This window comes from Capricornis sumatraensis, chromosome 21, assembly GCF_032405125.1.
Source record: "Capricornis sumatraensis isolate serow.1 chromosome 21, serow.2, whole genome shotgun sequence".
Classification (NCBI taxonomy): domain Eukaryota; kingdom Metazoa; phylum Chordata; class Mammalia; order Artiodactyla; family Bovidae; genus Capricornis; species Capricornis sumatraensis.
This window is the reverse complement of record NC_091089.1, coordinates 27,918,006-27,930,163: the sequence shown is the minus strand read 5'-3', so window position 1 is coordinate 27,930,163 and position 12,158 is coordinate 27,918,006. Positions and strand designations below refer to the sequence as shown.

The window sequence follows — 12,158 nt, the reverse complement described above, 5'->3', positions numbered from 1 at the left end:
CAAGTGGGTGTTCTCCGATTGCGTTCAGGGAAGACCACGCCCGCACTTTCATTCACTCGCTCTAGTGGTTCGGAAGGAGGAGTCGTGCGATTGCCGCCGAGGTTCACCGCCAGCCCAGGTCCTCGGCTCTGCAGTTGAGGTGTCAGATTTCAATCCTTCTGGGCCCGGGGACGTCTGGCGTGCACTGTGCGCCCCGCCGCCGCCGCCTCCCAGCCTAGACTCGGGCAGCGAGCGGAGGGAGGTTCACTCCGAAAGCGGCCGCGTACTCGCCTGGCCTTAGACCCAGACTGGGCGCCGCGACCGAGGCTGCTCCCGGGCTGCGCGGGCTGGGCGCGCGGGGAGGCGGTGATCGCAGCTGGGCCGGGACTTCCTTCCTCCACCCCAGGACAACAAAACAAGCCGGCCGCAGGCACCGAGCTTTTGGCGACTGTCTGGGGCCGGAGGCGCAGGGATGGGCTCCGTGCTGAGCAGCGATAGCGGGAAATCTGCGCCCGCCTCGGCCACCCCGCGGGCCCTGGAGCGCCGGGGGGACCCCGAGCTGCCCGTCACGTCCTTCGACTGTTCTGTGTGCCTGGAGGTGTTGCACCACCCCGTTCGGACCCGCTGTGGCCACGTGTAAGTGCCAGGGGAGCTGGGTTTGCGCGCCCTCCCCGCCCTGGGTCGGGGGTCGGGGGGGCGGTGGGTGATGCTAGAGGAGCCGTGGGGATGGGGGACTGAGATGACAGCACTTGGGGGAGACTGATGTGAGGAGAGACCTGGGCCCGTCGAGGGCGGGCCACTGGGAAAGTGCCCAGTCGGAAAGTGACACAGGATTTCAGGGGGGGAGAAACACCAACCAGCGGGTCCTGCAGCGCCCCCGAGAGCCACCTCCTCCGGCAGCCCAGGTGTGGAGCCCCCGGGATGCGGATCCAAGGCTGGCGAGCTGAGGAGGGTGCGCAGGGGTGGAGGAGCGGCACGCGCGGGGACCCCAGACGGGGACTCGGCGGAGCGCAGTGGCCACTCCCCTCGGTGGATCGCGCAGCGCTTCCCTCTCAGCCGGGAGCCGGGGTTGGTTTTGTTTTGCTCGCTCTGTGCACGTGTGGTCCAGAACGCCTGCCGAGGCTGGTCTGTTGAGCAGGCAAGGATCTGTGCAAAGTGTCCTTCCACCCCAACTTCCCTTTCCCGACACAGACGCCCAGGTCTCTCAAAGAACCGTCAGATTGGACAGTCCCAGTGACTTTCTGTGGCCGCCAGGGTGGGATCTGGGGCTTGAATATTACCCCCAAGCCTGTGAATGCAGCCTTTTAAAGCCCAGTCACCCGAGTGACGGAGGTTGCTGACTACCTGCGTTGCTCACTGCCCCCTCACACGGTAGGAAGTAGGGATAAAAATAACTGTCTTAAAAACCACATGCATGCTTTGTAACGAAAACGCTATGGGAGCGCACAGCTGTGGTCGTTTCTAGGAAGAGTGAATTAAAAAAAAAATCCATGTATAAAATTGGCACCTCCTTAACGTGTGCCTGAGTAACTAGTAGTTGGGGGTTGGGTCTGTGAGTTTGTGTTCTGTTCGTTTAAAAAGCTTTCTTCCGGTGGATGCATTGGGTGTGTGACTGGGCGTGTTGGTGAGATAGGCGGGGGGGGGGGGGGGGGGGGGGGGGGGCGGGGGGGGCAGGAGATTTCATAGAGCCTGAGTGAAAACCCACTTAATGTCTTCTTTGGATCACCGACTAGTTTGATGAAGCTCCGAGGCAGTAAGTGCTTTTTTGGCTTACCGGGGAAAAAAGAAGTGTCATAAATTATGAATGCAAGTGCACAAAACGTCTTTAAAAGGACTTAGATGGTCCTTGACACCTATAGCCTAGCATTTGAGAAAGTTTTCAACTCCGAAAAGCCCAGCAGAGAGCCAGGGAGAAAAATCTGCTGCTTACACAATGTTCAAAGCAAGAGTGCCCTTGGGCATTATTTTGTGGCTGTATTTTCAGGGCCTGTCGTTTCAGCTTTGCCCTTTAAATTCAAGGCTAATTTACGTCCTGCCTGATACCTGATGTAGTTTCCTAGCCGTCCACATTGACATAATTCCCCGGAGGTAAAGATAGAAGCCAAGATGTTATTGTATCATATATGAAATATATTGATTAGCTCAGAGCAGTAATAACCCTCAGGATAGTTACATTTAAATTTAGTCTGTATGGCTCAGCGGTAAAGAACCTGCCTGTCAATGCAGAAAACCTAAGAGACGCGGGTTCGATCCCTAGTCTGTATCAGAGTTAAAGCTTTTCGGTTGCGGGGAACACACCGTGGCATCAAGTCTGGACGGCTTTCTTTTGTGGGACTGAACCGGGCAGCATTGCTATTGGAGATTGTTATCTGACGGTTTTCCTTAGTTTGGATTTTTGAATGCTGCAGCTTAGTATGTGCAGTGTTTTGCTTCTGCTAAAGGGTAATAAAAACTTGTGAAATGTTAAATCCTGTGTTTAATCTTTTTCTTTGTTAGAGTGAATAGGAAACCAGCAACTGGGAAAAAAAGCCATGAAGTAGCACAAGGGTGGACAAATCGCCTTCCCTCACTTTATTGTTCTTTGTTTTGACAAAGCTATGTCCATTGTTCTGGCTATGGGCACAATTTCCATATTCCTACTTCTGGCAAATTTACTTGGGCCTCTTCCACTTTGTCAGTGTTAACTAGAGTCCCTTCTGCTCTGGAGATTGTGAGTCCGCCTAACGCCATTTGTACTTCCTAAATGAATTACTCTCTTCCATTGAACTTAAATTGGAAAATGAGGAAATGAAATGAAACTGCTATATTATCCCAGACTTAAGCTAATTTCCAAACTTATTAACCTCGGTTGTTTATGCTAATTTTTGGTTTATAAACCAGTTTCAAGTTGAGCAAATATAATATGGCAACAATACCTTGAATGTTGTACTGTAATGTTGCACATTAATGTTGTAATGTTGCATGTATGTATGTACTGTGATGGAGTAAAACAGCAGAGCTTGATAGAAAGCAGAATTTGAAGTTCTATCTGCCAGTAACCAGCTGTGTAATCAGCACTCTGCTTAATCTTTTTGAATCTTAGTTTCTTCATTTGTGAAATGAAGTGAGTCATGAAATTTCTATGAGTATTAAAAATGTAAAAGTAGCCCATAATACTCAAAACATAGTTCGTTTTTAAATTGGAGTATAGTTGATTTACAATGTCGTATTAGTTTCACGTGTCAAAACAGTTTCTGTTCCGTCAAAGTCATTCCATAAAGCAAGCAAAAACCCAGTTATGGGTTTTCTCATCTCTGGATTTCTTTCGGAATCAAACTGGGCCACAAGAAGATAAAATCTGTGACGTTTCCAAGATGTCCCAGATAGTCTTATTCTTAGCTTCTTTCTTGCTTTGGTGGACTTTAAGAAGTTCCATTTTAATGTTCTGATGCCATTTGTATTGCCCTATCAGTTGTAAAAATAGATTTGGAGGCTGAGACTTCCTACATCTGCCTATCTTCTGTTGTCAGTGAGCTGGGGAGAGATGAGTTGAAACTGTATACGTGAAACTAAAAGGAAATCTGATTTAACATTTAAAAAGAAATAAGAAATATTCAGAGAAATTTGATATGGTAGATACAGAGGGAGACAAATGTGGAAGATAGATGAAGGGGACCAGAGTTTAATTTAGCTCAGGAGGAAGTTAGTGACCTCATGATTAGGCCTGTTGAATGTATAGTAGTCTCATAGGGAGACATCTAAACAGAAGTGTCCTGGAACTTCCCTGATGGTACACTGGCTAAGACTCCGAGCTCCCAATGCAAGGGACCCAAGTTTGATCCCTGGTAGGGGGACTAATACCCCAACTAAGAGTTTGCATGCTGTAAATATAAGATTTTATATGCTGCAACTAAGACCTGGTGCAGGCAAATCAGTAAATAAATACAAGATGCTTTTGAACTATGGTGTTGGAGAAAACTTGAGATTCCCTTGGACTGCAAGGAGATCAAACCAGTCAGTCCTAAAGGAAATCAGTCCTGAATATTCATTGGAAGGACTGATGCTGAATACTGAAGCTCCAGTACTTTGGCTACCTGATGTGAAGAGCCAACTCATTGGAAAAGACCCTAATGCTGGGAAAGATTGAGGGCAGGGGGAGAAGGGGTCCACAGAGGATGAGATGGTTGGATGGCATCAGCGACTCAATGGACATGAATTAGAGCAAACTATCTAGGAGATAGTGAAAGTGAAAGAGGAGAGTGAAAAAGTTGGCTTAAAGCTCAACATTCAGAAAATGAAGATCATGGCATCCGGTCCCATCACTTCATGGGAAATAGGTGGGGAAACAGTGGAAACAGTATCAGACTTTATTTTGGGGGGCTCCAAAATCACTGCAGATGGTGACTGCAGCCATGAAATTAAAAGACGCTTACTCCTTGGAAGAAAAGTTATGAGCAACCTAGACAGTATATTCAAAAGCAGAGACATTACTTTGCTGACTAAGGTCCATCTAGTCAAGGCTATGTTTTTCCAGTAGTCATGTATGGATATGAGAGTTGGACTGTGAAGAAGGCTGAGCGCCGAAGAATTGATGCTTTTGAACTGTGGTGTTGGAGAAGACTCTCGAGAGTCCCTTGGACTGCAAGGAGATCCAACCAGTCCATTCTGAAGGAGATCAACCCTGGGATTTCTTTGGAAGGACTGATGCTAAAGCTGAAGCTCCAGTCCTTTGGCCACCTCATGCGAACAGCTGACTCATTGCAAAAGACTCTGATCCTGGGAGGCATTGGGGGCAGGAGGAAAAGGGGATTCATGGGGTCGCAAAGAGTTGGACATGACTGAGTCACTGAACTGAACTGATCCAGGAGATAGTGGAGGACAGAGGAGCCTGGCGTGCTGCAGTCAATGGTGTGGCAAAGAGTCGAACATGACTGAGTGACTAAGCATAGCATGCAGCACAGCATAATTGATATGTAACATTAGTTTCAGGTGTATAACATGATGATTTGATGTTTGTAAGTACTGCAAATTGATCACCACCCAAAGTCTAATTAACATCTGTCAGAATATATGCTTAACAAAATTTGTATTTCTCATAATGATTAACTTTTAAGATCTTCTCTCTTGGCATCTTTCAGCAATCCAGTATCATTAACTACAGTCATGTTCTATATTCTCTCCTATGATTTATTTTATAGCCCAAAGTTTGTACCTTTTAGACTTCCCTGTCATCCAGAGTTTAAGACTTGGCGCTTTCACTGCAGAAGGTACCCATTGGATCCCTGATCAGGTATCTAAGATCCCACATGCTGCAGAGCAACTAAAAGCCTGCCCAGGGCAACCACTGAGCCTGTGTGCTCCAACTAGAGAATCCATGCACCACGACAAAGATCCCACATGCCAGCAACTATGACTCCGTGCAGCCAAATAAATAAATTTTTTTTTAATTACTAAAAATTATTTTAGAAAAGAAGAAGTATTTTCCAGGGAAGTGAGACCCACATGATCCATGCTGCTTTAAAAGGCAAGTGCATGAAGGCTGGGAATTGACCACTGGGTTTATATATGTGAAGATTATGGGTGGCCTTGTGAAGAGTAGTTTAAGTGGGATGTGGGCTCCAAAACTAATTGGAGTGGGTTCTCAAGGGATCAGAGAAACAAGTGAGAGATGGAAGGTATCAAAAGCCCTTTCATGGAGTTGGGAAGCAAAGGGGGGAGAGAGATTGGAGCAATCACTGGAAAAAGATGTGGGATCAAGAGCGTCTTCTTTTAAAAAAAGAATGAAATGTTTTGTCTGCGGATGGAAATGAACCAATCAGTTCAGTTCAGTTGCTCAGTCGTGTCTGACTCTTTGCAACCCTATGAATCGCAGCACGCCAGGCCTCCCTGTCCATCACCAACTCCCGGAGTTCACTCAGACTCACGTCCATCGACTCCTTGATGCCATCCAGCCATCTCATCCTCTGTCGTCCCCTTTTCCTCCTGCCCCCAATCCCTCCCAGGATCAGAGTCTTTTGCAATGAGTCAGCTGTTCGCATGAGGTGGCCAAAGTACTGGAGTTTCAGCTTTAGCATCAGTCCTTCCAAAGAAATCCCAGGGTTGATCTCCCTCAGAATGGACTGGTTGGATCTCCTTGCAGTCCAAGGGACTCTCGAGAGTCTTCTCCAACACCACAGTTCAAAAGCATCAATTCTTCGGCGCTCAGCCTTCTTCACAGTCCAACTCTCACATCCATACATGACTACTGGAAAAACATAGCCTTGACTAGATGGACCTTAGTCAGCAAAGTAATGTCTCTGCTTTTGAATATACTATCTAGGTTGCTCATAACTTTTCTTCCAAGGAGTAAGCGTCTTTTAATTTCATGGCTGCAGTCACCATCTGCAGTGATATTGGAGCCCAAAAAAATAAAGTCTGACACTGTTTCCACTGTTTCCCCATCTATTTCCCATGAAGTGATGGGACCGGATGCCATGATCTTAGTTTTCTGAATGTTGAGCTTTAAGCCAACTTTTTCGCTCTCCTCTTTCACTTTCATCAAGAGGCTTTTTAGCTCCTCTTCACTTTCTGCCATAAGGGTAGTGTCATCTGCATATCTGAGGTTATTGATATTTCTCCCGGCAATCTTGATTCCAGCTTGTGTTTCTTCCAGTCCAGCGTTTCTCATGATGTACTCTGCATATAAGTTAAATAAGCAGGGTGACAATATACAGCCTTGACAGACTCCTTTTCCTATTTGGAACCAGTCTGTTGTTCCATGTCAAGTTCTAACTGTTGCTTCCTTATCTGCATACAGATTTCTCAAGAGGCAGGTCAGGTGGTCTGGTATTCCCATCTCTTTCAGAATTTTCCACAGTTTATTGTGATCTACACAGTCAAAGGCTTTGGCATAGTCAATAAAGCAGAAATAGATGTTTTTCTGGAACTCTCTTGCTTCTTCCATGATCCAGCGGATGCTGGCAATTTGATCTCTGGTTCCTCTGCCTTTTCTAAAACCAGCTTGAACATCTGGAAGTTCACGATTCACATATTGCTGAAACCTGGCTTGGAGGATTTTGAGCATTACTTTACTAGTGTGTGAGATGAGTGCAATTGTGCGGTAGTTTGAGCATTCTTTGGCATTGCCTTTCTTTGGGATTGGAATGAAAACTGACCTTTTCCAGTCCTGTGGCCACTGCTGAGTTTTCCAAATGTGCTGGCATATTGAGTGCAGCACTTTCACAGCATCATCTTTCAGGATTTGAAACAGCTCAACTGGAATTCCATCACCTCTACTAGCTTTGTTCGTAGTGATGCTTTCTAAGGCCCACTTGACTTCACATTCCAAGATGTCTGGCTCGAGATGAGTGATCACATCATCATGATTATCTGGGTCGTGAAGATCCTTTTTGTACAGTTCTTCCGTGTATTCTTGCCACCTCTTCTTAATATCTTCTGCTTCTGTTAGGTCCATACCATTTCTGTCCTTTATCGAGCCCATCTTTGCATGAAATGTTCCCTTGGAATCTCTAATTTTCTTGAAGAGATCTCTAGTCTTTCCCATTCTGTTGTTTTCCTCTTAGTGAGGGAAATTTTGATGCACAGTAGAGAAGAGAGAATTCCAGAGCTATGATTTTCAGTGGAAGGGCTGGGCTTAGTTAGCAAAATGGACAGTTCATCAGTGTAAGAGGATGTAGAATATTAAATGGGCACAGATGCAGGTGGTTAAATTGAAGTAGTGAGAGGTCGTGGAAGTTTCCCATGTGATTGCAGATTATCACTCATGTAATATTTGACCTGTGATTTGATTTTTTTTTTATTGAACTGTAGTTGCTGTGTGATATTCTGTGTTACAGATGTATGATACAGTCATTCATAATTTTTAAAGGTTATACTCCATTTAGAGTTATTATAAAATATTGGCTATATTCCCCGTGTTATATAATACATCTTTGTAGCTTATTTTTTACCTAACAGTTTGTACCTCTTAATCCCCTAATCCTAAATTGCCCCTCCCCCTTCCCTCTCTCCAGTAGTAACCACTAGTTTGTTTTCTATATCTGTGAGTCTGCTTCCTTTTTATTCTCTAGTTGTATTTCTTAGGTTCCACATGTAAGTTGTATCCCATAGTATTTGTCTTCCTCTGACTTGTTCCACTTAGCATAATGCCCTCTAAGTCCACCCATGTTGCTATAAATGGCAAAATTCCTTTCTTTGTATGGCTGAGTAGTATTTCATTCATCTCCATCCTTTCATCTCTTGATGAACACTTAGTTTGCTTCCATATCTTGACTATTGTAGATAATGCTGATATGAACATTGGGGTTGTGTATATCTTTTTGAATTTGTGTTTTCATTTTTTTCAGATATATACCCAAGAGTGGAATTACTAGATCATATGGTAACTCTATTGTTAATTTTTTGAGAAGCTTCCATACTGTTTTCCACAGTGCCTGCACCAATCTACATTCCCACCAACAGTGTATGAGGCTTCCTTCTCCACATCCTCACCAACATTTGTTATGTGTGCTTTTTGGTGATGCCATTCTGATAGGTGTGAGGTGATAGCATGATTTTGATCTTCATTTCCCTGATGCTCAAGCAGTCTTGAGGATCCTTTCATGTGCTTCTTGACCTGTGATTTGATTTTAAGATGAAACTTTGCAGTTTAAACATGAGCCTTTTAAGCCCCTGATGCTAAAACAAATGCATATAGAATGCCTCCTCCTTCTAATGTACTTGGGTAAGCATCACTCAAAATACGATGATTGGGAATGCTCTGGCAACCCAGTGGTTAAGACTCTGTGCTTCCAGTGCAAAGGGCTTGGGTTTGATCCCTGGTTGGGGAACTAAGATCCCATGTGCTGAGCAAAGTGACCCAAAAAAAGTGAGGGTTGGGGGGAGAATTTGATGATTAGAGTCTTGTTCCATCTAGACCCATAACTCTTGAGAGCCGTTGTTCTAATAAAGGAATGCCACTTCCTACATTGCCACTGCTTTAAGTTCCCAAGCTTAGCAAATGTTAAGTATTTTGAATTAACAAGTGACTCTAAGACAAAATTTGAATACTTCTGTGAGCACCACTTTGGACAACCACTTCATAGTGCCAGCCAACTGATGCCGTGGAGTTTGAGTCATAGATAGGAGTCCCATCATAGTTATTGAACTCCCTTCCTTTTATAGAGTTATTCATTTGTGCCGATATTACTGAGAATTTTAGAAAGATGTGATTAAACTGGCCTAAAATTTGCCTCATTTGACGGTTGGACTGCTTGGTGTTTACCTAGCAACATTAGTGTTGTCATAGGCATGATAAATATTAGTGATCTATTAAATTACACATTTTCCAACAAACAGAACTTAAATAAATAATGATGCAGATTGAGTTTTTATGCTGCACGAGATTCTCCATAGAATGTGACCACTGGTCCTGGGTTTTGGTCCCTGGGTCAGGAAGATCCTCTGGAGAAGGGAATGGCTACCCACTCCAGTATTCTTGCCTAGAAAATCCCATGGACAGAGGATCCTGGTGGGCTACAGTCCACGGGGTCGCAGAGTCGGACACGACTGAGCGAATAACACTAGTTGGTCCTAGGACCAGCAGCACTACAGAATCTCAGCCCCCAACTCAGGTCTGCTGAATCTCAAACTGCATTTTCACAAGAAGCCCATGTGATTTTTATCCATTTTCGAGTTTGAGAAGTACAGCCTCAAATAACCCTATTTAACTGACAGTAAGATGCAACAAATTGAGGACAGTGTTTGAGGGTTATAGAGAGGCATCCCTCTAAGATTACAGGTGAAAGGAAGTGAAATTTTCCTTAGGGGGGTTAAATATAAAAATCAACTCATAATGGAGTGTAGATTCAATGTTCCGAAGGCAGAGTCAGTTTTTGGAGGCAAAATGATTTCCAGGATGGAGTAACCTCATTGACTACATAAAAACGTTGAAGGTAATTTCAAAGAACAGTGGCTGAGGGCCTGTGCTCTGAGAAGAACTGCACTTGGGCCTGTCCAGGCTGATCCATCCATCAGTGGTAAAAGGGAGACTGGTTGTGTGTGCGTTTATTGCCTTATATTGGAGTTGTTGTTGTTTAGTTGCTAAGTCATGTCTGACTCTTTTGTGACCCCATGGGCTGTAGCCCACTGGGCTCCTCTGTCCATGGGATTTCCCAGGCAAGAATACTGGAGTGGGTTGCCAATTTCCTTCTTCAGGGGATCTTCCTGATCTAGGGATCAACCCACATCCGCATTGGTAGGCAGATTCTTTTCCACTGAGCCACCAGGGAAGCCTTCATCCTCCCTTTGAATAACAATAGAAACGCCCCTTATTCTATTTATATGTTCCCCAAGGGACCCAAGATTTTCATTCAGCTTCATATTGGCCTTCCTACAGTGAACCACCCCAGTGCTGAGAACGTAAAGAAAATGTTAGACCAACCACATGTTGCCAAGGGCTTCTTCCAGAACTGTATTTGGGGATCACCTCTGGAGAAGGAAATAGCAATCCACTCCAGTACTATTGCCTGGAAAATCCCATGGACAGAGGAGCCTGGTAGGCTACAGTCCATGGGTCGCAAAGAGTCGGACACGACTGAGTGACTTCACTTCACTTCACTTCTGATTCCTTATTCTGCCTGTCTAGCCCTGGGCCCCATGGAGTCCCTAACGCATCCTTGATTCTACTAAGGAAGGGTGCAGTTTTCCCTCCTAAGATTGTGGACATAACTTTAGTTACCCAAGGTCCTCAGCAACCCTTTCCTCATTTTCCTCCAATATCTTGCCGACTTTTCTGTTGTTTGAGTTTTATTGCTAATCACTTAATTAGAGAAACAGATTAGCAAAGGGGTTAATAAAATATACAATGGGGTGGGATAATTAAGTTTCCAACCAGTTTTAAAGTTCTTAGAATCATTATCTAGTTCTTGACTGATGTCATCGGGAGCTGCAAGCTCAACAGAGGGGAGGCAAGTGGTGTGAGTGAGAGAGGAGGGTAAACGCCAACAGGAACGGGCACCAACCCATGAGTCCAGAGCTGCAGGAGACTTAGCTTTTCAAGAGAAGCCAGAAGTTTAAAGCAATGACAATTTGGGACTTCCCTGGTGGTCCAGTGGTAAAAATTCCATGCTTCTACTGCAGGGGGCACAGGTTCCATCCTTGGTCCGGGAACTAAGATCACGTGTGCCGCAGGGGTGGCAAAAAGAGAGAGAGAGAGAGAGAAGCAATGACAACTCATTCAGAATTTTTGAAAACATTAACTCAACCTTAAAAAAAAATGCTATTGACATCCATCCTCGGCTTTCACCTACATTCTCCTCATTCAGATCATGTCTGTTGTGAGTCATCATACAGTCTTACGGAGGGGAGAAGGAGGGCAGACATGGAAATTCCTTACCTCCTTGGGCTTGTGTTCATTTTTACTCCATGGGTTTTTCCCAGAAGGAGTAAAACACTTAGTTATTAGTGAGAACATTTGCCCCTGCCCTGAAAATTCCTCTTTGGCCCATTCCTCATAACCGATTTAGTTGTTTCAATCTGCTGACCATTTACTGAGTAGCTACTACTCAGGGCCTGGGGCTCTGTGGGAGGGACGCTTACAGGACTCTGAATGGTTCTATGCAGTGTATATTTCTGTGGTTTTCATGCAGTGTTTTTACTGAGGCATTTTTTGTTTCGTGGGGTTCTGTTTTTCAGCTTTATTGAGTAACACGGTACATAATTGTATACAATTCTATAACCACCATCTCAAACAAGGTCTAGGACAGTTAGTTCCTTTACCTTAAAACTTCCCTCGAACAGGTACACACTGCTATCTACAAAATAGGCAGACCACGAGGATCTATGATATGACAAGGAACACTATTCAGTATCTTGTAATATAATGGAAAAGAATCTGAAAAAGAATATATATATTAATATGTAAATACATAGGTATGACTGAATCACTTTGCTGTATACCTGAAGCTAACACAGCATTGTAAATCAACTATATTTCAATTACAAAAAAAAAAAAAAGACTAAGTGAAAAGACCTAACAACATCAGAAAAAAAAAAAAAAAAAATCCCCTCGAATCCTTTGCAGTCAATCCACGCCCCACATAACACCATCTGCTTTCTGTCACTGAGTTCTGGAATCATACAGTAAATAGTCTTTTGTATTAGACTTCTTTCACTTAGTAACGGGGCATATATTTATTGTCATTTGGTCAATCCTAAACCCT

General features: G+C 44.4%; 1 protein-coding gene across 1 annotated transcript in view; it reads left to right on the top strand.

The window, feature by feature from the left end:
• The first annotated feature begins 438 nt into the window (after window positions 1–438).
• Window positions 439–12,158, top strand: part of RNF125 (ring finger protein 125) — a 42,230-nt gene continuing 30,510 nt past the window's right edge. The window contains exon 1 of the mRNA XM_068993990.1: window positions 439–615. Within this exon, the coding sequence (XP_068850091.1) occupies window positions 452–615 (164 nt within the window). The 5' untranslated portion in view covers window positions 439–451. The remainder of the gene's footprint in view (window positions 616–12,158) is intronic.